Genomic DNA, 27,219 nt, shown 5'->3' on the forward strand with positions numbered 1-27,219 from the left:
TAATAGGCTTAAGGGTATATGTGTTATGGACCCAATGTGTAGATACTAGTTGTATAATTTCTACTTCTATGAGGGGCAGAAATAGAAATTAAAACATATTGGTTAAAGTTGGTTTTCATTCCTTTTGAACTTCCACAACCTTTCAGTTTTGAAAACCAATTACAACCTTTAAAAGGTTATGGTCCCTATTCCTTCCCAAGTGGAAAATAAGAACACTGCCATTTTTTTCTAAATCCTCTCAAGGAAAAACATAAGGCACCAAAGGGGAAAGGATTAGAAGGCAATAACATAATCAATAACAAAGAGCTCATTGATAATCACGCTTCCGTTTAACCGTTCATCGATGGATTCAGGTATGTCATTTTGTCTTGATTTCTTGGTAATACACATGGTAAATGATCCAAAGTGTAAGGTTTATGTTCTGAAATTTATGTTTACATACTATAGTTAAGTTTCTGTCTTCCTATATAAAGGAGTCTTATATACACTGTTAGATCATTCAATATAATACTCTCTCTCTCTCTCTCTCTCTCTCTCTCTCTCTCTCTGATATTATAACAGGAATAAAACAAAGATTTTAACCAAACAACCTAATAAAATGTCATACGACTGTATAAAAGTTCTAATGCCTTGAAAGTGTTGAGATATTTTTAATAAAAATAAAATAATATATTGTTTTAATAAATTCAATCAATTGTGAGTTACAAAAGAAACTAGGGCTTCCTGGTAGGTATGAGACCACTGGCCACATTGATGGAAATGGCGGTACCTAGTAGTAAAGAGACTACTAGCCATAATGTATAATTCCTAAGAGTAGGCCACTAATTACGAAAATTTGTGATTCACAGTAGTAAGGCTATTGACTACTAAAAGTTGGATCAAATATATTTGATGAATCCAATACGCCTTGATTTAATGTTGTCATGATTTGAAAAATATAAGAATCACATTTGCTCGACGGATTCATGCTGGCATGGTGCAAAATTATATATATTTGTCCGATGAGTCTAATCAAAAGTATTTACACGTGAGTCTCTAAGAAAATTGTGGCATGTAAGGAATAAAAAAGCCTTATTATGAGATATCCCATATGATGGAGAAAAATGTGTGTGTTTTTGAGTTAAACAACATAAGTGCACAATTACAAATAATAATACTAATAAATATTAAAATGATTTTTAGAATTCAACACAAGTATCAGTTTTAATTTTGTAATAATGTTAATAATAATAGATAAATTAGGTATAATATTATTTTTATTAAAATATCCCAACATAGACTACATTCACAACACTATATGTACACATTAATTAATTAATACCAAACAAAGTAAGGTTTTATTTAAATTACAATGCAAACCACATTCACAACCATACTACACATTAAAACCAAACTAATGTTTGTTTAAATTACATTGCAAACTACATTCACAACCATATATAAATATTCTCTTAATTAATACCAAACAAACTATATGATTTTAACTAATAGGCATCGATTATATATATTTTAGAGATTTAGTTAGGAAGCCAGACAATATTATCTTGACGAAGAGCATGGCAAATAGGAACAGTTCCTGGTTTAACCTTGAGAATTTGAAAGGCCAAGTGCTTGGGATTCCATGCCGACGTATTTTTATGACACACCACTGCACCTTTTGCTTTAGCCCCATCTGCACCTTCCAACGAAAGCATATATGTCTCGGTGGAGCGAATATTGTGGCAATAAAAGACCGCATACGGGTAATTTTGCATATGACACACTGCTGGGTCATCTCGTCCCCCCCTTCCAATCTTTTTGAATCCTGAAATACGATACTCCTGCAATTTTTCTAACTCAGTAGAGAATGCCTGGATATTTTTTCCGAACATGGAAGTGCAGAAATCGATCATGGACTCTAATGAAGTTGCACAATATTTCTGCTCTCCGTGAAAGCTAGATCTCTCACAGCGTTTGATTGTTTCCTTGATAATCTCAGCTTCAACTGAATTGGGTTTTATCAAAAACCGGTTCAGAATTTCGAGAAATTTGTTTGAGGAAAAAGGAATCATCTGAGCAACTTGTCTGGGTAAGAAAGTAACTCCATTTGTTTGTGTTATCGTGAAGTTTAATTTCATCTTTGTGCCTTGTTTGATGTCCTCTTCCAAAAAAAAAGTTGAGCCGTAGTGTGCTGGTTGTTCATACCCATTACCAGTATAGCTACTGTCATAGTACAGATCCCAAGGCGGCCTTATTGGATAGTCGCGTCCTTGGCCAGCAACAACATTGCCTTCTGCACATAGTCAAAAAAAAAAAAAAAACGGTTTTTATAGTAAAAGTTACAAATTTTTGTGATAAAAATTCCGATTTTTGTGAGAAAAATTATGATGTGTGCATCTTTAAAGTTAGGACAAAACCTGTTTTACTTCTATGTTATATGACTCAATAGTACTTTATCACATGTTTTTAAAAATAATTGTATATCCCCATGTGATTTTACGTTACAATATATAAAAAAATTTGAAATCAAATTTTTTAATTTCTAAAAATAAAAATTTTGTTACAAAAATATTTACGGATCAATTTTTATCGTTGTGAAGATAATCGCTAAAAGGTCGCTCCGAAAAGTAAAAAACAAGGCTTTTAACAATTAAATTTTGAAAATGTCACTAATAAATAGACTTTTGGTCTCAAAATGGTTTATTTTTTGAGACAAAGAATTTGATACCAAAATGATAATAATTCATCACTAATGTCTCATTTTCATTGCTAAAAATATAATAACATTTTTCGCAAAAAAAAAAAATTTGATCCCTAAAAAATAATTTGATTCCTAAATTTTGGTCTCTAAAATCTTAATTTTTTTTTTTTTTTGTAGTGTTAGACTAAAATGCAACATTAATTCCATTAGACCCTGTTTGTTTTCAAAAGGTAGAATGGAGGGGATTGATAGTGAGGGGATTAAGTAAAATTTTGTTTATTTTGATGATAGTTGTTACTGTAGCAATTGTTAAATTATTTTTATATAAAATAATAAAACAAATAAAAAAATATAAAAAATTAAACATTAATATTTTTTTAAAAAAATTCCAATACATAAAAAATAAAAAAAAAATAAAAAAATTTCTAATCTCCTCACTATTTTTCTAATACCATCTCCACCTCCTCCATCTCAATCCCCCTTTCAACCTTCATCTATATCCCCTCCTCCACCCTAATTTCCTCCCCAACTTTACAAACAAACATAACACTAAATAATCTCACCTCCATTCTAATCCCCTCTCATCTATTTAACCCCAAAACAAACAGGCCTAATGTTAACAATAAAAGGATAATTATACCCTTCTTTATCTTCTTCTACTTTTGCTCCTTTTTGTAAGTAAATAAATAAATTTATCTCCATGACTAAGAAAAAAATAAAAAATACTCTACAAAAATCATTTAAGAAACTAGAGTTTTTCAAATATTTTTTTAACAAACTTAAATTTTAATTTTAATATATATTATGATATACATGTATATAACACTTATATATATATATATAGACACTGTAATTAATGTATAATTTAATTTGTTATATATATATACATGTTTAATTTAAAATTTTATTAAATAATCAATTGGGATAAAAATTAAAAATTAAATTAAGGTACTTTTAGGATTTAATTTGTTATATATATATATATATATATGTGTGTGTGTGTGTGTGTGTGTATGTTTAATTTAAAATGTTATTAAAAAATATAATTTTATGATAATAAATTAGGGTATTTAGTTTAATTTATGAGTTAATTATAAATATATATATATATATATTTATGTTTATGTTTATTTTAAAATGCTATTAATAAAGAATTGGGTTAAAAATTAAAAGTTAGATTAACATAATTTGATGCTTAATTTATAATAATAAATTAAGGTATTTAGGTTAATTTAATTTTTTTATATATATAATGTGTGTTTAATTTAAAATGTTATTAAGTAAGGAATTCAGATAAAAATGTAAATATGACTAGTTTTGTCCTTTCACATTAAAATTTAATTTTAACTATTTATTTTTTCTTCCTCACTTTCAAAATAGGCATGTGAGACACCTTCTTCATTAGTATACATGAAAATTGAAACTATAGCATTCTAAGTAAGTTACATGGGAGATATGCTTCTATTTTTAAAAGACAAGAAAGTAAAGTGCTATCGAGTTATACCACAATGAATTTTACCCTTAACCAACTAGGCCTAATTTACTTGGCCACTATGACGCTTCTAAGGACTTAGTTCTAAGGCCCCGTTTGTTTTCAGAGATAGAATGGAGGAGATTGATAGTGAGGGGATTAATAGTGAAGGGATTGTTAGTGAGGAGATTAAGTAAAATTGTGTTTGTTTTGATGATAGTTGTTAGTGTAGGGATTGTTAAATTATTTTTATATAAAATAAATATAAAATAATAAAACAAATAAAAAAATACAAAAACTTTAAACATTAATGTTTTAAAAAAAAATGCCCAACATGTAAAAAAAATTTAAAAAATAAAAATAAAATAAAAAATTTCCAAAAAAAAAAACAAAATAAAATTATGATTTTTACTTAACAAAAAATACAAAAAATTAAATATTAATATTAAAAAAAAATGGCCAACATGTAAAAAATAAAATAAAAAATAAATAAAAATAAAAAATTTCTACTCCACCGGACTATTTTTCTAATACTAAGTCCTGGAAGCCCATCCGAATCCCCTTAGGGAGGCCCATCCTAATACGGAGCTCACTATCAATCCCCTTCCCATCTCTCAAAACAAACATAATATTAGTGGGTCCCACCTCACTACCAATCAAAAAAGGAGAAGAAGAAAGGTCATTCAATCACAACAAGAATCAGCAGATTTTGCTTTCATTCTTACGTGAGGAGCATTTAAAATTCCTTAGGTGCTTCTTATGTGAAGAAAATTATTAGAATCAGACCAAATTACTAGTTAAAGCAACATTAGAATATAAGCTACTCTACCTTTTTGATAATTACTGGAGAATTACTTATTGGTTCAATTTTAGAAACCAGTCCCTTTTCTTTGGGTTAATATTTCCTTATAATTTTTTCATTCTCAGCCACAGATGCACCTTACAGCAAGTGGCAGTGCCAGATCATGTATTATTGGTATAAGAAGGTTAAAGCCATGCCAGGTTCTGATATGGGAGGATTCACTAGGGTTTTGCATTCAGGAAATCCAGACAATTTGATGGAGGAGATTCCAACTTTTGTGGTTGACCCTTTTCCAGACGGGCTGGACTGGGTAAGAGTCTTTTTTTTGTCAGTACTTAGGACTTGCTATTCTACATTCTGTAGTTTTTTTAGTAACTGTTATTACTTTTTTTAGATGTGGTTTGAATTTTATAAGTTCAAAATGAAATGAGCCCGATTTTAAATGCTTCCAGTGAGTTTTTGTTTATATGGAGATGATGTTATTGCTTTTTAGTGGTCTTATATGGTGTTTTTGGTTAACGGAAATACTAGGTTGTGGTACCTAGAATCTCAAACTAATTTAGATTGGGCCTTTTCCTGTGTTCTCTTTTTCTCATCCACAACCTCATAACTAAAAATATTTCTTTGGGATATAGTTTTTATTGAAACTCAAAAGCACTTTTAATAACTCTGTAATTTAAAGATTTTAAGGGATATACCAATTGAATTCTAGATTGAAATTTGAGAGATCTCACACTTCTTGAAATGATTAGCTATAAAAGATCTCTACTTCTTTCACTCAAATGGGTGTCCAACCAAACTGAATAGGACATACAATTTTATAAATTTTGTCCATCCAGCAAACAATATTTGATTTGCAGATCCATAATGGGGGGTAAGGTTGTATATCCAGACCCTACTTTAGTGGGAGTTTTGTACACTGGGTTCATCCATAATGTGAGATCATCCAGCATCACATTTGAATTACTTTATATATATATATATATTTACAAATAGCATTATGAATGTTTTTAAGCCCAGTTCTGTGCTTAATCTTTTCATGTGTGTGTTATTCTTGGGTATTATAGAATAATTTCATATTATCTGATTTTCAATTTTTCTTGTTGCTGGTGTTATGTTAACTATGTTCAGTATTTCACCATGACTCAAACCAAATAATGCTAAGTTATAAATTTGAATGCACTTTTAATTTCATGTGCACTTTTTATTACATATATTAACATTAACAACCCAATGAGTAATGGTTACCAGTTTTCAATAATATTTGTGCTCGACAGTAAATATGTAATAAAAATTGAAAAAATATATGAACCTAGTTACAACAAATGTTGGCCAACAGCAATTCCCCCAAAAATCATTCTAAGAGTAAATATTCCACAAGAATATTATTTTTACAGATTGTCTTTTTTTTTCGTAGGAGTTTGATTTGTAGTTTTTTTGTTGGTTAGTTTAATCATATGAAAATAAGTCAATTTTGGGCATTCTGCATATTGAAGACCCATTTCTACTACTTGGTCTAAACTTGAGCACATCGAATTCAACAAGCTGCTGTGAGAGCTCGACTGAGTCCATTTCAGACAATTTTAATAATTTAAATTATTTATTATGCAAGGCTCATTGACTACTATTAAAAAAAATTACGTTAATCGAATATTTGTAGTAATATGGTCAAATGATATATATTTTTTAGTTATGCGTTAATGATTTTGACTGCTAAGTTATGCTTGAGGAAATACCAAATTTTGTTGCATCTTAGATTAATGATTGATAGTTGTGGATTTACTTATAGATCACTTAATGATTTTTAGCCTCCTACTATATTTGATTTTTAGCTTCCTACTATATTTGAAGGTGCGATTATTACAATGTTTTATAAGACGTGGGCAATGGGTGTATTGGAAAATGTTCTTGCATCTTTCCATTCCATTTCTTGATTTTCTGATTGCATTACTACATTTGCTTTATTTTGCAGTTGGTGTCTTCAGAAAGAAAGGTACCAAACTATATGAAGCAAGCTTGAAGGATGAGAAGCGTTTACATCAATGGCTTCATTGTTAAATTAAGCAAGTGTTTTAGTAAATAAATTTAATTTTCCCATCATGTTTACACTTTCAAAATATTCTGTAATTGACATTTGATGTAGAATTTTCCCATCATGTGTTTGTATGGAATTATTATTTTGGGTTGGATAATTCAGATTTGTATAGAATTTGATGTTAAAAGATCAAATTTTTGTATTGTTGAAACGAAATAGAAATAGATATATGTATTATTTTGTTTAAATACAGGGTGCAGGTTGTACGAAATAAATACAGGTTGTGAAGAAATTAATTATAATAAATAAAAAAAACTAAATAAAGTTTTTGGCAATTAAATGTTTAGTAGCGAAAAAAAAAAAAAGAAGTGAATTTGTTAGTGACTAACCAATTGGTAGCCAAAAAGGAAATCAATATTTTTAGTGACTAAATATTTGGTAGCCATAAAGAATTCAAAGATTTTTGGTGACTAAAAATTTAGTAGATAAAAATAAATGAAGACTTTCGGCTACTAAATGGTTAGTAGCCAAAAGTTTAATAAAATTAACAAATCAATATTTTTGGCGACTAAATTCTTTAGTCCCTAAATGTAGTAATGTTGTGACTAAAATTTATTCCCGACAAAAAGTTTTAGTCGCTGAAAATTTAATTTATTTTATTTGAACACTTTTGGCGACTAAATATTTAGTCGCCAAAACATACCCTTTCCCGACTACTCAGAGTTTGGTAGCCGAATGTTCACTTTTGGCGACTAATATTTTAGTCGCCAAAAGATAATCTTTGCCGACTAACCAGAGTTTAGTAGCCAAAACATTCACTTTCAGCGACCAAAAATAGTTTAGTCGCCAATACTATCGCCGACAGGGTATAGACGACTAGTTTGGTGACAAAATATTTTAGTCGCTAATTGTTTCGGCGACCAAAAATGGGGCTTTTGGCGACCAATATTTTGGTCGCCAAAAGTGGCATTTCCTATAGTGCAAACAAACGGGGCCTAAAGGGGAAGTCGTGAGTTCAACTCTCCCTACAGGGAATTGAATTAAGTGGCAAGCAAGGATGTAGAGGCTAACTCCCATAGGTACTAATTTAACAACTAACAACTGATTTTTGCTAATAAAAAAAAATGAATAAGAAAGTTATATATTTTATAAAAGTTAATTTTTTTGCAATAAAAATTATATATTTTGTGATATAAGTTATACTGTTTTTTCGTACACAGTGCATACCATCATTTTGGGTGCACATTTTAACTTTTCTCTAAATGTGTGCTCTTAAAAAGATGCTACAATGGTATAAATTACCATTGATTCTGTTGTTTTTTTGTAAGGAAAAAGCTTTGGGCCCCAGTGGGGCTACTGGGTCCCGTGTGATTGGTCTAAAAAAAAAAAACTGTTTTTTTTTTTTTAATTTTTTTTATATGTTTTTCGCCAATCCCATGCTGTCACGTCACTGAAGATGCGACCCCCACTGGAGGTCCGAAGCATGGCTCGTTTTTGTAAACAGGTGGCAGAATAGTTTTTTCACCTTGCAATCTCACCCTTACCATGACAATGCTAATCCCACCCTTGAATGAGATTACTAGTCCCATAGGATTAACAAACTCGTGGTATTTTAACACAACCAAACATGAATTTGGTAAGCCCACAGATGTTTAGTTCAATTCTCTATCTTTTAGTGTTGTGTTTGGATTTACATAGATATTTAAAAAATTATAAAAGGAAAAAAATATATATATGAAGAAGATATGAATGAAACATAAGTTCATTTTTTTTTTTCCATTTTTCTTTTCAAATTTATATCTAAATCCATAATTAAAATATAATCTAAAATTCCAAACAAACATTTAGACATAAGGGAGCGTTTGGCTGAATTTGAAGGCCAACCTGAGGGTAGAAGCTTCTTGAGAGTCCTAGGCATGGGAGTGTTTTGCAAAACCATGTTCCAGTAAGCTTCGGGAGATACTGCTGCATGCCCTGCCACCAGTGTCAACTGAAAAAAAAAAAAAAAAAAAGGAAATTTTTATTACCAAAATAGTGAAGGAAAAAAAAAAATCTATCGCAAACTTCTTCTAATAATAAATTATCTAGTCGGTTCAATAAAAAAAATCCATTGCAAACTTCTTGTAATAATAAATTATCTAGTCGGTTCAATAAATATGTTTATGTGATGTGTCTTTACAATTGTATGGGGGTGATGTAGAAATTTTTTTAACTCTCTTATGTTTTAGACAAATTAATTACATATTCTTTTTAGGTTCCATTTGATTAGAAAAATAAATAAATGAGTGAAAATAATATAAAGTGAAGTGAAAGGAGAAAAAAAAATGAAGTGAAGTGAAGTGAAGTGAAAGAAAAGGAAAAGAAAATACTCTTTTTTTATATGAATTTGATTATGACGAAAATTTTGAAAGAAAATAAGAAATGTAATTATAAGTAACTGCTTTCATAATAAATTAATTTTTTTTTTAATATTTTCCTATATTTTTTTGCAAAAAAACAAGAAGTTTAGTTATCATACTATTATGAGTTGTGCATGAAAATTAAATTATTTATTTTTTTTTTTTAAACTTTCACCACTTTAATGCCAAACAAATTTAGGAAAAAAAATATATATATATATATATTTTTTATTTTCTTTTTTATTTTTATTTTTTTTTATATTTTCGTCACTTTCTACCATTGCTATACTTTCTACCATTTTCATCCTAACTAAACTTTACTTTAGCTATAAGGTGAAAGCACACTCACTAGATAGGTCAAATTTATCGTATAACATTTCATAACATACGTATGATTTTAAAAATTGGTCAGTTAGATGACAAAAAGTATATATCCGTCGTATATTTCATGATGAGTAATGTTATTGAGGCCTAAAATTAAACTCGTTTTTCAAACATAATGAATGTTTTATATATCATTGAGTCTAAAACGTGAGTTATATATTATTTTTCTTCTATGATTCCATCATCAATGTTTAAGAAACAAATACAAAAGTTGGAGAAAATGGTTTCTTTGATTTGAGGAATTTGGAAATTTAAGCACTTAATTGAAAGAAATATGAATTTGGAAATTTAAGCACTTAACTGAAAGAAATGTGAAGATGGGGAGGAAATTGAACTCCATTGAAGCTGAGAATCTTCAAAAGAACTGCAAAACTTAAGAAGATGGCTTGGACAGGATCCTAATTACAAGAATATATTATCCTAATTACAAGAAAATAGTGAATAAATTATAACTTATCATTGGTCGAGCATATGAACACCTACTAAATCATTTTTACTTAAAAAGGCACATTTAAAAAAATTTACTACTTTTATGGGGAAAGTTTTCAACATTTGTGATTTGTGTTATGTTAATTTGTATTAAAAGTTATGCATGACAAACTTATCATGTGATGATGCATTTTGGTCAGTAGAAGATGGGTTGGACAGGATCCAGATGCTCCACGAGTCGACTGACCTTCGTCTTCCCAACAACACCTGCAATAAGTCCAACAGGAAGGTTCCAAAGTACGAGTGGTTCCCTCCTGAGGACCCTCCGACGATCAAGTTAGTTAAGTACATGGAGAGGAAGAAGAGACTTAGAAAGAATTGAGAGCAAAGTGAGAGAGTGTGTGGGTGATTTTTTTACCAAATGTCCTTCAGCTTCCCTATATCTCTTACCAATCATTCCCTTGTCCATTTACGTTGTCCTATTGGTCAAAAGTCTATGACCTACTTGTCACCGGCCATGGCGGTTTCACCACGCCTCAAGGGGAGACGGCCTTATTACATTTAATGCTTGACAGTCTCATTTAATGCTTGGCACGTGGGGCCCAATGGCGTGTAAGGTTTTTATATTCCATGTGGCCAATTCCCTGCTTGACATGTACCCAGCTGGTAGTTGGGTTTGACTGCCATGGGTTCTCTAATTGAGGCCACTATTGGGCCTTATGATGATAATTAATCAAATGGTTATCTGGGTAGCCCATGCAGATTACGGGTTGGGCCCTCCTAGGCTGTACCCATCAGTAGTCCCCCATTCTCGAGTACATCTTTAGTCCAACGAAGGGAATGAGAACAGTAATAGTAGTCCCCTAAGTCATGAAGAAGCGATCGACCAACTGCTTTATGGCAAGAGAGCGAAGAAATTGACCGCGAGGGCCGACTGTGAATGAAGGCTGAACGGGTAGGTCATTGAAGTACGGTAGATAGCTGAAAATGGTTGACCGCTAAATATGACTGACTACTAAAATTAGCCGACCATTGATAAATCTGAATCTGGCTGACCGATGGATCTAGTTGACCGGCGGATCTGGCCGGTCGCCGCTTAAAATGTAGTCTAATCGCTAAGCACTTGAGTGCTTCTGTTATGCGCAGGACTCGAGGAATGGTGATCTACATGATGACTTGATTCGTGGGCCCATATTCAATAATGGATTAGACGTGAGGCAAAAAAAGATGAACAGTGGTTAAGAGGACTAATCTAGCCCGTCCATGTGGAAGAATCTAGCCCACTGATGTAGAGTTGAACTGTTTTGAATGTGGAGGGTTTTCTGAAGCGCGTGAATTTGAAGAGTTTGGCCATTAACCAACTGACTTTCCTCTTTCCTTCCACGCTTAGCAATTTTTCAAACTGGCAAACTTTGACTGAGATCCATGGAATACTGGCAAACCCTGGGCCTTCTTACTTGTGCGATTTACACACTTAATCTCAAAGAACCAAATTATTCCAAACTTCTCTTTCTTTGTCTCCCATGACTCCCATCTCTACCATATTTTCGACTTCTTAGCTCTTGCATCCGAAACCATATGCTGAAATGTGAGACAGATGGAACGAGAGAATCCTCATTCCCTAGTTATCGACCCACTGGGTGATAACAACAGAGTAGCCCTAGCAGAAAAGTACAAGGTGAAGAAAATGGTAGAAGGGATAGCAAAGAGGTCATCTCGCCTAATCAATTCGATAATGATTTTGGCCGCTCAACCCATCAGCTAGGTAGCCCCTGACCACTGGTATATGAAGCAAATAAATCAATGTTGACGGCCTTGGATCTGAAAGAGATTCGAACAAAGTACCAAATTCTTGAAGATATAGAGTTGAGGTTCCCTACAACGGAGGAAAGAACTTCTGACGCTAGGCCAATGGAGTTCTCCTTATATGAGAAGGCATTACATGGGGTCTGAGGTTGCTACTCCTCCAACTCGCCATCGATGTCTTGAACTGGCTAGAGGCGGCACTAGGCCAGTTAGTGTCAAACGCTTGAAAAATCTTGTTCGCGAGGAAAATTTTGTGGCCGCGGGCAACCGAAGGGGAGAACATGACAATAAATAAGTTATTCTCCTATTACAAGGCATCTGGCCAGCAAAAGACTTGGGTAGCCCCGCAAACATTTTTTTGGCAGGAAACTGGTAACTGGGCTGTCCTCCTCAGTAAAGAGACAGAGAACCAAGTGGTTTTACTTATTTGTAAATGGTGGTAGGGGAGTTCGAACAACCTGGAAGATTCCTACCAAGTCGGTAAAGCCAACCTTGACCGCTGCAAAAGAGAAGAGAGTGCAGATGGTCAAGAAGTTCAAGGACAAGAAAGGGCTGAACTGGGTTGACCTGGTAAGACCCTCTGCCTTATTTGCCCTTGGGTTGGATTATGAGCCTGCCGATGAAGACCCTACTCTTGAAGAAGTAGAGGCAAGGAGGAAGGCTCAAGAAGTTGAAGATCAGAGCATTTGTCACGGCTGACATATTGAAAGAGAAGCAATTGAGCCCTGCCCCAAAATGATATGCCCATAGGGTTGCTTGCCTCCGTCTAAAGGCCTTGGCCATGTAGGACTTGAAGAATTTAATCCCTTTTGAGCCCTTAGTTGATCCCATTAAGCAGAAAAATAAAGCTAACTTGGAGAGGCTAAAGAAGAAGAGGGCTACTCCAAAAGATAGGGAAGAAGGGAAAAAATCCAAAAGGGCAAGAAAGGTGGTTTTTGAACCAGTTAGGGTGGCAGAGCAGAGGTAGGAGGTTGAGGCTTTGAGGCTTGAAGCAGAAGCGGAGAGGGCTGAGGCTGACCCCCTCTGTTGCTAAACTAGTTGATTTAGGCCAATTTGAAGAAAAAGAGTCTGACCAAGTGTCTAAGCCCCCGCAGTCAGAAAAAGCAAATACTACAAAGGAAGAAGTAACCAGGGTTGAGCAAAGGGCAGAGACTGAGCGCCTAGTTGAGATGGTGAGCACCACTGCTCGGCACTTGAGCGCAGTGATCGGTGTGCCCCTAACTAACCCTGGCAAGCCTTCTAACGTACTGGGCAATGTGAAGGCCGCCTATGACAGAATACTGGGGGCGATCGACGATGCAACTGTTAGGGATGTATCTCGATTTGGGGAGGTGGAGCTGATGAGAGCATTCAGCTCTGTGCACATGGAGTCACTGACTCTAGCAGCCGCTCTGTTTGGGAAAAAGATTGATGGCAAGGCTGGATCTGGTGTAGACCAGAGCCCAAGCAAAGCAAGCTAGGTCTAAGCTGCAGATAGGGGTGTGCGGGGTGCGGTTCGGGCGATTTAAGGGTAAAATTACAAACCGAATGGCGGGTTGGCGGATTGGCAAATTGCAGTTTAGGCGATTTTTGGCAGATTGGCAGATTGAAGAATATTGTAACCAATTATTATACATTTGTATAAAATGTAACACTAATTTGTATAATATTTTTTAGATATATAACACAAAGTAATTTTACATAATATGTTTCATATATATAACTACTAATTTGTAATAAATTTATATTTTAAATCTCTTTCACGCTCATTTTTATATTGAAATTTCATTGGAAGTTAAAAAATATATATGTATTAACTATAGCGGAGTGGAGCGGTTTAGTTGGCGGATTATAAATTTTAAATTTTAAACCGCGGTTAGCGGTTAGAACGGTGCGGATTGATGCGGATCGGTGTGATTTTAGCGGATTAGGCGGTATTTTGCATAGCCCTAACTGCAGATGGCAAAGTCGGAAATCAAACGCTGGCGTAAACTGGCACAAAATACTTGCGCCAAAGGAATCCTGCATGCTAAAAAAAAAAAGAAAAAAAAAACTAAAGTCCTGGCCATTGTGTAGAGTCATGTAGCCGATCGCACAATAATTGAGCAAGCTACGACGACTGCAAAGTTGGAGAAGGTGAGAGGAGAACTTGCCCCGTTCGAGTTGACTAAGAAAAACTTAGCCGATGTCAAGACTCAGCTAGGTCAGTCTGCAGCTGACTTAGCAGTTGCTTGCCATAGAATAATGGCCATAGCGTTTGAAGCAGTTATTGAACAAAAGAAAATGGTTGAAGTCTAGCAGGCTTGTACTATGGTCAGAGAGCAACTGGAAGAAGCGCTGAGCAACAATGAGGAATTGCATGATCTATCTCTGAAGGAGAAGGAAGAAAAAGACATGCAAATTGTTGATTTGATAAAGAGTCTGGCTGCTGAGAGGCCTACCTTGGAGGCTGAGAGGGCTAAGAATGCAGAGCTTACAACGTCCCTAGCTTCTGAGCTTGTTGTCTACCCTGACTTCTACGCAGCTATTGTTGAACAGTTTAAGCAGTCCTTCGAGTTTCAAATGACGGTAGATACAGTTGTGGCAACAAGCTTAGCGAATGAGAGGGATAATAGGGCTGGTCCCTCTAGCTCCAGAGGTGCTGAATTAGTCGAAGGTGTAGACACCCCATTTTTGACCGTCCGCAAGACTTGAGCACTTTGTCCTGAGCACTCGATGATGAAAGTTGCATTGTGTGTGGTTTGAATTCTCAACGAATGAATCTAAGTTCAAGCCCGGAAACAATCCCAAAACTTTTCTATTTACACTATTCTTACTCAGAGGTTCATTTTTGAACATTGTGCCAGCTTGTACTGAGCCTGAAATAGAGGGACAGGGGAGTGTATTGGGGCTCGGCCATGCCTCATTAGGAGCCGGCCATGGCCATTTGGGGACAGCCGTGCCTTTTAGGCGATGAACACTGTTCTGGGCGGGAGCCCAGCAGTTATCTATTTTTGAAGATATTTTTGACCTTTTTTCCTCAAATTCTATAAATACGAGCTCTTGTCTCTGTTTTGAGGGTGGAAAATTTGCCAAAGTGCTTAAACACACACTTGAGAGCTCCTTCTTCCTTAGCAAGTCATCTTTGAGCAAACCTATCACCCTTGAATCATATCTATACACCATAAACATCGTTAAACCTTAACCGTAGAGTCTTTGTTGCAAACTTGAGAGTGCCTTTGGATTGAGTTTGGTTCATAACAAGAGCTTGTCCTCTTCAAGACGTATAAAGCTTACTACCTTTCTCTTTGCTTTCATTCCTGTCTCTCTATCTATTTATTGTGTTGAATCTATTTCAAGTGTTGAAACTTGGGTTTGAATAGCTACCAAAGGTAGAGAGGGTTAACACCCTTTCTTGCACCTTACTTCATAACTCATCCCCTTGATTTCACCACAATTTTTCTTGGCTTCAAACTAATTTTTAGAGTTTAAAAGGGCTAAAAAATATGGTTTAGAAGTCTCAAAAGTGGAGAGGTTAGCCACTCCTCCTTGTTCTTGCTTGCTAGTTTGGTATCCCCTTGTAATTTCCTATCTTGTTATGCTCTTTAGCTCTTGTTTACCCACTGTTTTTCACCTATTAGGGGCTGTTTAGGGCTGTTTTAAATTATTTAATTAGTTTACGCTTTGAATACTTCGCTTGTTATGTTGTAAGTCCTCATGACTTCGGTTGTGTAAGCCTTAGACACCAAGCCATTCGAGTTGATAGCCTTTCTTTACTTAATCTTTATGTTAAAAGTGTCATTCTAATAATCAATCAATCTCGCTTAATCATTTCTGCAACCTCCCTATTTTCTTCTTTTCTTTTGTTGGAGAGTTGTTTCAAACGATTGATGGTTATTCAAGGCATGAAAAAGAAATCTATGCTCAATGGCTTAATCTCTACGAGGTTCATCGTCAAGGCGTAGTCTCTCTTTCATGTCATGACTCACTTCTCGTTTGATTTTTCTTCTCATTGAGTGGACTTAACTATCACTTTGGAACAAATGGGTTAAAGAATGGAATGGACTAAGCAAATTGGCTTAAAATCGATGAACCAACATAAAAAAAATATGAGTAAAATTGCTTAGGATCGGCCGGACGTTATGCCGAGTCCATCGGGTCAAGAGTCGTCACACATCAATTCATGATGTTTTGATGATCCTTGAGGTGTGCCTACCTCCCTCCTTGAGCTCACCTTATGATAGGAGGGAGGGGTGGTTGTCGTTCATTGCATTTATTGATTTTGTCCAATTATGTTCGAAATCATTAAGACATCAACTTGTGCTTATTGGTGATTTCAGCATCGACTTCATTCTTCTCTTGAGCTTCCCCATGACAGAGAGGAGCAGAAGGGACAAACAGGGCTCAGAAAGGCTCTGTCTGCACTGATTTCACCTCAGAGCACAAAACAGATTTTTGACTTACATTTAGGGCACAGCCGACCTTGTTTGGACCCGGCCGGGCTTCATTAGGGGCCGGCCGGCCTCCAATGTTTGGCAAACAGAGTGTTTTTGCAGAAACAGAGGGCAGTGGCTGAAGGTGAAATAAGGTAGATTCCCAGGAAGGCAGACAGAGTTACTTCTGAAAACTGTCATGTGCATGCAATCCTCGTGCACCTTTGGTTTATTATGTCATTATTAATGTTGTAATTATTCTTCGTGTAATTAGTATTATTGTAATTATTATTATTGTTGTTTATTACATTGATTGTAATTGTTGTAGCTTGTTAGCTTAAAAAGCTAATCGCGTTAGATAGCTTAATATCCTTGTTGTAATAAATTGGGTAACTAGTTTATTTCTTATTAATTATTCAAATTTGTAATAGCTTTAATTCGGACACTCAGACATTCATTCGAAACCCTCTTGTACGAGAGCGAAATATGTAATAATTGTGTATGTCTTCCAACCCTATTTCTTTCTCCCTTTTATTTACTCGCTTATAATGGTAAAATAGAGCATTATGTTTTCTTAGCATTTTTCACGATTCACATACACTCGTCTTGCATCCATTTGGGTCCGGCTCATCATACTAACCAATGTCAATTTCAATTTCACAACTCGAATATGTGCTTTATCGCATGCCTTGGATTGGTTCATATTTCCATATTAGTAGCCGGACTCGTTAATTACATATTGTATGTGTCGCATTAGTCATGTTACATTATTTAGAAGGTTTCTAGACTTAGTCTTGCTAAGGTTTCTTTCTGGACTCAGTCTTACTGAGCGCCTCGGTCGGTCGGATTAATCTAGAATATTCAAGATTTGCAACATAGATAAAGGATGTGAAGATTTTTTCTCATTGATGCTTGGCCTTGCCAAAGTAAACTTGTACAATTCTTTGAAAAGAATAACAAAATACAGTAGAAATTTGGGCCAGATATAACAATAACATAAATGAATACATGAGGAAAAGACTTCACATTTTATTGAAAATACCGCCTAAGGTGTTCAGCATTCCATGGGTGAGGAAGATCACCGCCTTCCATGTCTTGTAAGCGGTAAGTACTTGGTCATGGTCTGGACTTGACGATATATGACCCTTCCCATTTGGCTGCTAACTTGCCCTCAGCTGGGTTTTGGGTTGCCAAAGTTGCTTCTCTCAAAACTAAGTCCCCCACAACAAATTCTTTGGGTATGAGGCTAGTCTAACGGCAGCAGACTCCCGCAATTCCTTAATAAGGTATAGTTCAGCCCGTTGCAACTCTTCATTCAAATGTAGGTCTGGATGTATCACCCGGGGGGTTGGCAAGACGATCTCCACAGGGATGACCGCCTCAGTGTCGTATGTCAAGCGAAAAGGGGTCTCTTCTATAGGGGTCCGTGATGTCGTCCTATAAGCCCAGAGTACATTCGGTAATTACTCTGCCCAGAGTCCCTTAAAAGCCTCTAACTTGGTCTTGATAATTTTCAACAGTTTGTAACTTCAACTTGCCAATTAGCCTGAGGGTGACCTAGCGAGGAAAAACATGTCTTGATACTAAGTCCCTCGTAGAACTCCCTGAACTTGGCGTTGCCAAATTGTTTCCCATTATTTGACACGATGGCCTGTGGAACTCCAAATCTGCATACAACAGATTGCCAGATGAACATGGTGGTGTTACGCTCGGTGATCTTGGCAAAGGGCTCTACTTCTACCAATTTAATGAAGTAATCAATGGCAACTCCGGCGACCTTGACTTGCCCTTTACTAGTCGGTAGAGGGCCTATGAGATCAATCCCCCACTTGGCAAAGGGATAGGGGCTGCTGAGTGTGATTAGTTCTGATAGAGCGTGAAGTATGTTGGCCAAGTGCTGGCACTAATCACATTTTAACACAAAATCATTAGCATCCTGACTAAGTATAAGCCAGAAGTAGCCCATGTGGAGAATCTTATAAGCCAACGATCATCCCCCATAATAGTTGCCATAAATTCCTTTATGGATTTCCCGCATAACATATGCCTGCTTCACATTTGAGATATGGACGTGAAAATCCTCGTTTGTACAATATCCCTTCAACGACGATATATTTAGCCGACCGAGCTCTGATCTTTTCAGCTTCCTTTCTATCATCTGGTAGTACCCCTTGTTCCAAGAACTGCTCTATGTCCTGCGCCCATGGGATGTGTTCGTTCTCAAGTAAATGAACTTCTTGTTGGTTCTAAGAAATTGCTAGGTGTTCTAGATATTTAACTCTGACTTCTTGGCTGATGTCAGACTGATCAGTTGAGGCTAACTGAGCCATCTCATTTGCTTGGGCATTTTCTAACTTTGGAATATGCCTGATTTGAAAACTGTTGAAGACACACGTGAGGGGTAAAACAGTATCTCTGTACGATTTCATTTTTTCCTCCTTTGCGTCGAATTCTCCATTGATCTGACCAACTACCAACTGTGAGTCACTGAAGATTCAAATCCGGTCTACTCCAATATCTTTAGCCAACCAGAGGCCTGCTATATTTAGACTAAAATCCGCTTCATTGTTACTTGCCTTAAATTGAAATCGAAGTGCGCATTTGAAATCCTCACCTTCAGGAGTGGTAAGTATTAGTCCAACTCCCCTCCCTTCCTTCTTGGAAGAACCGTCAATGTTCAAAGTCCAAGAGTGGGGGTCAGTCTCCTTAGGAGTCGTCTCAACTGGTGAGGAAGGTGTGTTTGGAGCGACATTTGTGAATTCTAGTATGAAGTTTGCTACAGCCTGCCCCTTAACAGCTGTCCAAGGTCGATAAGAAATTTCATACTGACCCAACTCGACAAACCATTGCATAAGTCTGCTAGATCACTCAGGTTGTTGCATAACCTTTTTCAGTGGTTGGTCAGTAAGGACCACAATAGAATGAGCTTGAAAGTATGGTCGGAGTCGTCTGGAGCCTGTGACGAGAGCTAATGCTAATTTTTCCAATAAAGGATAATTATGTTTTGCTCCCCTAAGTGTTCGGCTAATGTAGTAGACTGGGCGTTGGACTGAATTTTCCTCTTTAATTAGGGTCACACTGATTGCCATATTGGAGACGACCAGATAAAAAAAGAAAGTACTTCTCTTAGGACTATTTAAGAGAGGAAATGAAGGTTCACCACATATTGCTTCAATTACTGAAAAGCGTCCTCACACTTATCATTCTAAGTAATGGCCTTTCTAAGCACCTTGAAAAATGGAAGGCATCTTTCCATTTCCCTAGAAATGAATCGATTAAGGGCGACCACTCTACTAGTGAGCTGTTGAACTTCTTTCACAGTCTTGGGAGACTTCATTTCCACGAACATCTTGATCTTTTCTGGATTGGCTTTGATTCCTTTGTGGCTGACCATAAAGCCCAAAAACTTGCCGAACCCTATGCCAAAAGCACGCTTCTCAGGATTCAACTTCATCTTGTACTTTCATAGAGTCTGGAAGGTCTCCCTCAGGTCGGATAAATGGTCGAAAGCAAGTTTGCTTTTAACCCGCATGTCATCTACATACACTTCCATATTCATGCTGATCTGATCCTTGAACATTGTGTTGGCCAACCTCTGATAAGTGACCCCTGCATTCTTCAGGCCTAATGGCATGACTTGATAGTGGTAAGTCCCTCGATCAATGATGAAAGGCGTATGTTCTTGGTCTGCTGCATGCATGAGGATCTGATTATAGCCTGAGAAGGCGTCCATAAAGTTGAGCATCTAATGATCTGTAGTCGCATCAACCAGCAAGTCTATCCTGGGGAGAGGATAGCTATACTTTGGGCATGCTCTATTAAGGTCTGAGTAGTCGACGCAAAATCTCCACTTTCCATTACTCTTGCAAACTAAGACTACGCTAGACAACCACTTAGGATAATCCACATTCTTGATAAATCTGGCTTTTAACAATTTGTCCACTTCTTCAACAATGAGATTGTTACGCTCTAGATGAGAGATGCACTGATTTTGGCGAACCGGTCTAAACTGAGGCCAAATGCTAAGGCGGTGAGTGGTAATAGAAGGGTTGATTCCTAGCATGTCCTCATTGGTACAAGCAAAGATGTCCTTATACTAGGTGATGAGGGCTGTGAGATCAACCTTAGGTTGAGGGCTCAGCTGGCTGCCTATTCTAGCTGTCTTCTTGGGGTCTGCAGGATTAATGGATACTTCAATTAATTCTTTAACTGGCTTAGCCTGAATCACTTCTTCTTCGTCTCTAATGTCGAGGCCTTCGATGATCTTGGCCTCCTTTAATTTAAACTCCTTCAACAAGGCAACATAGCATTTTCTGGCGATGACCTGCTCTCCTCTTACGGTGCCAACTCCATGGTCAGTCCGAAATTTCATTGCCAAGTGGTAGGTGGATGTCACTACCTGAAAAGGTGTTAAGAGTCGTTTGCCCAAGTATAACATTGTAGGCAAAGGGACAATCTACGACCAAGAAGTGAAGAGCTTTGTGGCTTGCTTGGGGTACTTCCTAATAGTGACTGGGATGTCAATCGACCCTAGGGAAGTCACTCGATCGCCTATAAAACCCACAAAAGGGGTCAACAAAGGTGATAGTTTCTCTTCTTTAATCTTAAGCTGCCTGAAAGTGCTAAAGAAAATGTTGTCAGATGAACTGTCATTGACCACAAGTACTCTCCGAATATTGTCGTTAAAGATGATGGAAGAGATAACAAGCAGATCATCATGGGGGTATCTGACCCCTACACAGTCTGCATCAGTGAAAGTGATGGGTTCTGACCACTGCTTGGGCTATTTATAGGGTCAGCCAATAGTTGTCACTTCTTTATCTGACCCTTGTCGGATTTTCCTAAGCCCAGCTCGCTGTGCCAATCGCGAGGGTCCGCCGCACATGAGACCTCTTGCTATGACTCTAATTTTCCCCAAAGGTGGTAGGGCCCTGCTGTGAGCTAGATGTTGTTATTGGGCTCTATAATCATCCCGCCTAGGTGGGTTAACTTGCCTAGGATTGGAGGGTCAGCTCTAAGCCTCTAATGTGGTCAGCCCGTGGTAAATCAGCTTAAATGGCTTTGGCTGATTAACTCCTTCACTTGATCTTTAAGATTGACACAATCCTCAGTGTTGTGGCCATGGTCGTAGTGAAAGCGACAATACTTGGACTGGTCCCATTTGGTAGAGGGGGTTCTCAAAGGCTGGGGCTATTTGAGGTTGTAACCATGTTGGATTTATTTCAAGACTTGCTCCATGGAGGAGTTGAGTGCGGTATGCCGCTCGAACTGACCGGTTGAGTGAGATAGAGTTGATCGGTCTGAGCGTGGAGGTCGGTCTGAATATCGGGGAGATCGGCTAGGATATCGAGAATGTCCAGGTTTAGGCTATTTTCTTTGCTCTTTGGATTGTGAAAGTTTGGATGTGAAGTCTTGGTGAGCTACCAAAGAATCTTCGGCATTCATGTATTTCTGGGTTTTGGTTAGGAGGGCTGCCATGGAGCTTGCAGGATTTTTGAAAAGGGAAAAAAGGAAGTCAGATGGGCGCAACCTGGCCTATGACCTTGTCATCGTTCTCTTCAACTTGTAAGGCCTTAGTATTGAAGCAAGTGATAAAGCTACGCAAGGATTCTCCTTCCGTTTGTCGAATGTTTAGCAACTGAGTCGTTAAACGTCGTTAACGCTGAGCGCCAATAAAATGGCTCAAGAAGTACTTGCTCAGTTGGTCAAAAGAAGTCACAGAGTCAGGCTTAAGCTGACTACACTAGAGTCACGCCGATCCCTTGAGTGCAATTAGGAAGGCATGACACATGACTCATCAGGAAAAGCGTAGAGGATCATGAGTGTTTTGTAGGCTTCCAAATGATCAACAGGGTCAATGGTGCCGTCAAAGGTGTCGATTGATAGCATTTTAAACTTATGAGGTAAGGGTTTATCTTTGATAGAGGCGGCAAATGGAGAGTTAGCGGTAGAGGAGGCTTTGTTTTGCATATTGTGCATGACCCCCTGTAGCTAGAGTTTAATAGCTTGCAATTCTCCATCCTAAACGGGAGCATTGTCTCCTTTGGCCTAAGATAGGGGTTGGACGCTGCTAGCTTCTCCTTTATGAATGACAATGTGCTATTGTTGATGGCGATTTTGGAAACGTTGAGGGTCATTCTAGTTAGGCTGTGAGCCTTGAGAGGGGACAGGTAGGCCATTCAGATTTGTGGTTGAGCTTGCAGGGTGAATGATGGGAAAAGCGGTCCTTGAGGTGCATGTTGTTGATTAGGATGGTTATTTTGGGCTTGGTTCTAGTTTGGAGTAATATTTTGTGGTGGTGAAGGAGGAAGAGCAGGCGGATCACGTTAAAGTAAGGCATGGATTAAGGCTTGGTTTTGTTCAACTAAGCAGTTAATGTTGTTGGCGAGCTCTGTGAAGTATGGAGGTGGGTTATTTGGGTTTGAGAGCTCGGCTTGAGGATTTCTGGTGGTATGTTGTGAAGCCATAGATCGTGTCGTAACCATTCACTCCAATGTTGAAAGTGGGTGAGAAAGAAACTATTTTCGGCGACGGTGAACACAACCGTTTCCAGAGAAGATTCCCACAGACAACGCCCACTGATGATGCACTTTGATCGGTAGGAGATGGGATAAACAGGATCCAGATGCTCCACGAGTCAGCCGACCTTCATCTTCCTAGCAGTACCTGCGACAAGTCCAACAGGAAGGTTCCAAAGTAAAAGTAGTTCCCTCTTGAGGACCCTCCGACGATCAAGTTAGTTAAGTATATGGAGAGAGGGAAGAGACTTAAAAAGAATTGAGACTAGAGTGAGAGAGTGTGTGGGTGATTTTTGTACCAAGTGGCCTTCAGCTTCCCAATGTCTCTTACCAATTATTCCTTTATCCATTCACACTGTCCTATTGGTCGAAAGTCTATGGCATGCTTGTCGTCGGTCATGGCGGTTTCACCACGCCTCAGGGGAAGACAACCTTATTACATTTAATGCTTGACAGACTCATTTAATGCTTGACACATAAGGCCCAATGGCTTGTAAGGTTTTTGTCTTCTACGTAGCCGATTTCCTATTTGACATGTACCCAGCTCACAATTGGGTTTGACTGCCATGGATTCTCTTATTGAGCTCACTTTTGAGCCTTAAAGTGATAATTAATCAAATAGTTATCTGAAAAGCCCATGCAGATTACGGGTTAAGTCCTCCCGGGTCGTACCCATCATCACGTATGCTTTGAAAGTTATTTGTTATTGAGACGTCACCAGATGCACGATTTGACTTCCCATGAGAATTATGGAGTTGTAACTTGAACAAAATTTGTAAGTGAAAAATAAAAAGAAATATATTTAAATATTTATGTAAACAAAATATAGAAGGTATCATATTTAAATATTTATTAAACAAAAAAAAATGCTTACAACATTTCTTTTACATAGCCTTTGTTTGGCATAAGTTAAAATAGAATTTTTTAATTAAAATAATCATAAAAAGGCAAAATAATCTTTTTAGCCTAAAAGATAAAATGGCACATTTAGACCATAATCATTTATTTTTTCTCTCATAAAAGTCAAAAAAATCAAAAACTATCTCAAACAAAACTTTTTAACCTCAAACTAAAATAACTAAAAAATAAAAAAACTAGAAAACAAACTCACATCTCAAACGAAAATCTATATATTATATAAGGAAAAAAGGGTTTCTAACTCACAAGCTTTGTGGGAGCTCCAATATCTCAATCCTAATTTTCTAATTTTTTAATTTAAAAAAAATAAATAACATCAGGATTTATTGACTTCTCCCAACCCACAAATCTTTTCGACTTCTCTTATAGTTACTGCAGCACCATTTTCAACTTATTCCATACAAAATGGTTAGTGATGAGATTGTTGAATTATTTTTATAAAAAATCTAAAAAAATAATTTGTATATTAAAAAATATCTAAAACAAATAAAAATATCTATATCTATATATTTTATATATATATAAAAATGGGGTTTCTAATGAGAAAACTAAGAGTTCCAAACTCTCATTCTAAAATTATTGATTTTTCAATTTATAAAATAGATTAAAAAAACTATTGGCTGATTTATTTATTTAATTATTTTAGAAATAATAATGGGAAGATAACAAAAATATTTCATAATCTCTCCATCATAATCTCTCACCAATTTTCAAAAAAAAAAAAAATTAAAATTAAAACTTGCATTCCTTTTTTCTGCTCCAAAAAATCAGATAATATTTTTCATGAAAGTTGTGGGTATCTGTCTATCTTATATATTATATTATAACATAACGAAAAAAATGAAAAATCAGATATACAAACGGATAAAATTAATAAATTAATTTTTTATTTATTCAGTTAAAATATTTTTTTTGCCTCTCAATATCCAGTTTTAAATTTTAAAAATCTATAAAGTCTATCTAAATAAATCTGATTTTAAAATATCTCCCACTATCATATTTTAAATCAATAAAATTCACATATATCACATGTTTAACTCGCATCATAGCTTACCTAAATAATAATAATTAAAGACAAATAAAAATCACAGATAAATTAAATTTTAAAAAAAATAAAAACCCACAATTCCATCTAAAATAAATTGGAAAAAAAAACAAATAGAAACCATGCAAAAATAAAGAATATAAGAATTTAGATATAAATCTCAAAAAAATATAACAATATCTAAATTTAAATTATGATTTAATAATATAATTATCTATTTTTTTGATGTATATCTATCAAAATTTTAAATCACAGACAAATTAATCAGTTTTCTAAAATTATTAATTTTTTAATTTATAAAATAAATTTTTCAAAAAAACTATTGACTGATTTATTTATTTAGTTATTTTATAAATAATAATTATCCTTTAATTTATGAATTTCAAATGGAAATATATCAAAAATATTTCATAATCTCTCCATCCTAATCTCTCTCACCGATTTCAAAAAAAAAAAATTAAAACTTGTCTGCCTTCTCTCTTCTCCAAAAAATTAGATAATATTTTTCATGAAAGTTGTGAATATCTATATCTTATATATTATATTATAACATAACCCAAAAAAAAACTAAATACACAAACAGATAGAATTAATAAATTGGATTTTTATTTATGCAGTTAAAATCTTTCTTTTGCATCTCAATATCAAACTTTAAAATTTAAAAATCTTTAAAATTATTTAAACAAATATAATTTGAAAATATCTCCTATCATTATACTTTAAATCAATAAAACTCACATGTCTATCATATATCTAACTCACATCATAACTTATCTGAATAATAATAATTAAAAACAAATAGAAACCATAGATAAATTAAATTGGAAAAAAAATAGAAACCCACAACTCCTTAAATAAATTCAAAAAAAAAAAAAAAAAAACCAAATAGAAACCACACAAGAATAAAAATAAAAAGATAAGAATTTAGATATGGATCTCAAAAAAAAATGACAATATCTAAATTTGAATTATGATTTAGTAATGATGATACAGTTATGGTATAACGAGTTTCAGATGGAATGGGTCGGACTGGTCCACGCTTCTCCAACCAGTATCTGAATGGTCAAGCCCACCAACACACTTGCACACGAGTTTAACGAGGAACGGGGAGTCCCCCGGTGAACCCTCCGATGAGCAAGTTAGAAGAAGAGGAAACGGGATGTAGGAATATGAATTAGAGATAAAAAAAACTTAACCTTCTTCTTGTCTTCAACGTTTGCTTATATCATTTGGTAATCATTTCGTTGTCCCTTCCGACCTGTCACCTTGGCCAAAAGTCTATGCTGTAGCTTACCTTGTTCAGGGTGAGGGCGTGCTGTCCCGACGGAGAGGTATTGTCGTAATAAATGCTGTGAGGAGCTGCATTAATGGCGATGTACAGTGGCAATAACTTTGCAGATCTTTATCTGCTGATGTGGCTTGCCCTTTACCTGCTACGTGTCTGAATATCATTGGTCCTTCATGCCATGTTGACTTCCAGCTGTGCGAGGCCTTATCAGTTGGGTTATGTATTGGGCCCTAAGTGGTAGACTTGGGTTGTTCGTAGTGGGTTATGGCCTTTATAGGCCTCCCCACGTCAAGTAATATAATTATCTATTTTTCTTATGTATATTTATCAAAATTTTAAATCGCTTAATGAGACAAATTAATATTTTGGGGACAAATTAATATTTTGGGAGCAAAATAAAAAGCTAGCTTTTAGCTTTTTACCCATTTTAGGTCACATTAACTCTCACATTTTTTACCCACAAAAAGACAAAAAATAGACTAAAAAAGCCAGATAGCCAGCTTTTTACCAACTTTTCAAAACACCACTAATTAATTTTTAAGTCTTATTTAAAGAATAATATGATTAGTCATCCCAACTCCTAGACTTCGCGGGCACTAGCAGATGAGCTAACAGATTTGGTTAAGTTAGGTCTAAGTTATTGGAGGTAACATTCTCTCATTCCAAAAATTTATTTGTTTTTAATTTTATTTTTTTTCATGTGTGATTCTCTCTCTGTTGTTGGTTTGGTTTTGGTTTGGTTTCAGATTCGGTTTTAGTGAGGTTTATGTGTTTGTTTGCAGGTTTTCATGGTGGAGAAGAATTATTGGTGATTATGGTTACAATCGAAATATCAATGTCCGTTCTGTGCCAAGGATTTTGATCGGATTTTAATTTCTTCAATGAAGACCATAAAATTGAAGTAAAAAAAATGGGTAAATTTAAAATGGATATCAATTTATTTTTTATTTTTTATTGTCATTTTATTTTATAGAAAATGTGAAAATTTATTGAGAATTCAAGATTTTACTATAACATTAGGTAAATATAAAACATTTAAATATCATTGTGTTA

At 35.6% G+C, this 27,219-nt stretch overlaps 1 protein-coding gene across 15 annotated transcripts in view; it reads right to left on the reverse strand.

The window, feature by feature from the left end:
• Positions 1-1,314: 1,314 nt before the first annotated feature.
• LOC114259559 (BURP domain protein RD22) overlaps positions 1,315-27,219 on the reverse strand; it is a 40,009-nt gene continuing 14,104 nt past the window's right edge. For 2 of the 15 annotated variants that reach the window (XM_082924863.1, XM_082924864.1), the window contains exons 3-5: positions 10,073-10,135; positions 8,873-8,978; positions 1,315-2,272 (exon numbers count right to left, since the gene is read on the reverse strand). In XM_082924863.1, the coding sequence (XP_082780989.1) occupies positions 1,518-2,272; positions 8,873-8,978; positions 10,073-10,111 (900 nt within the window). In that variant the 5' untranslated portion in view covers positions 10,112-10,135 and the 3' untranslated portion in view covers positions 1,315-1,517. Of the gene's footprint in view, positions 2,273-8,872; positions 8,979-10,072; positions 10,242-10,372; positions 10,524-27,219 lie in introns of those variants that run through there. The other 13 variants (XM_082924861.1, XM_082924862.1, XM_082924873.1 and 10 more) reach the window with 11 other exon arrangements.

This window comes from Camellia sinensis, chromosome 4 (assembly GCF_055761805.1).
Source record: "Camellia sinensis isolate YWXY chromosome 4, ASM5576180v1, whole genome shotgun sequence".
NCBI classification, from domain to species: domain Eukaryota; kingdom Viridiplantae; phylum Streptophyta; class Magnoliopsida; order Ericales; family Theaceae; genus Camellia; species Camellia sinensis.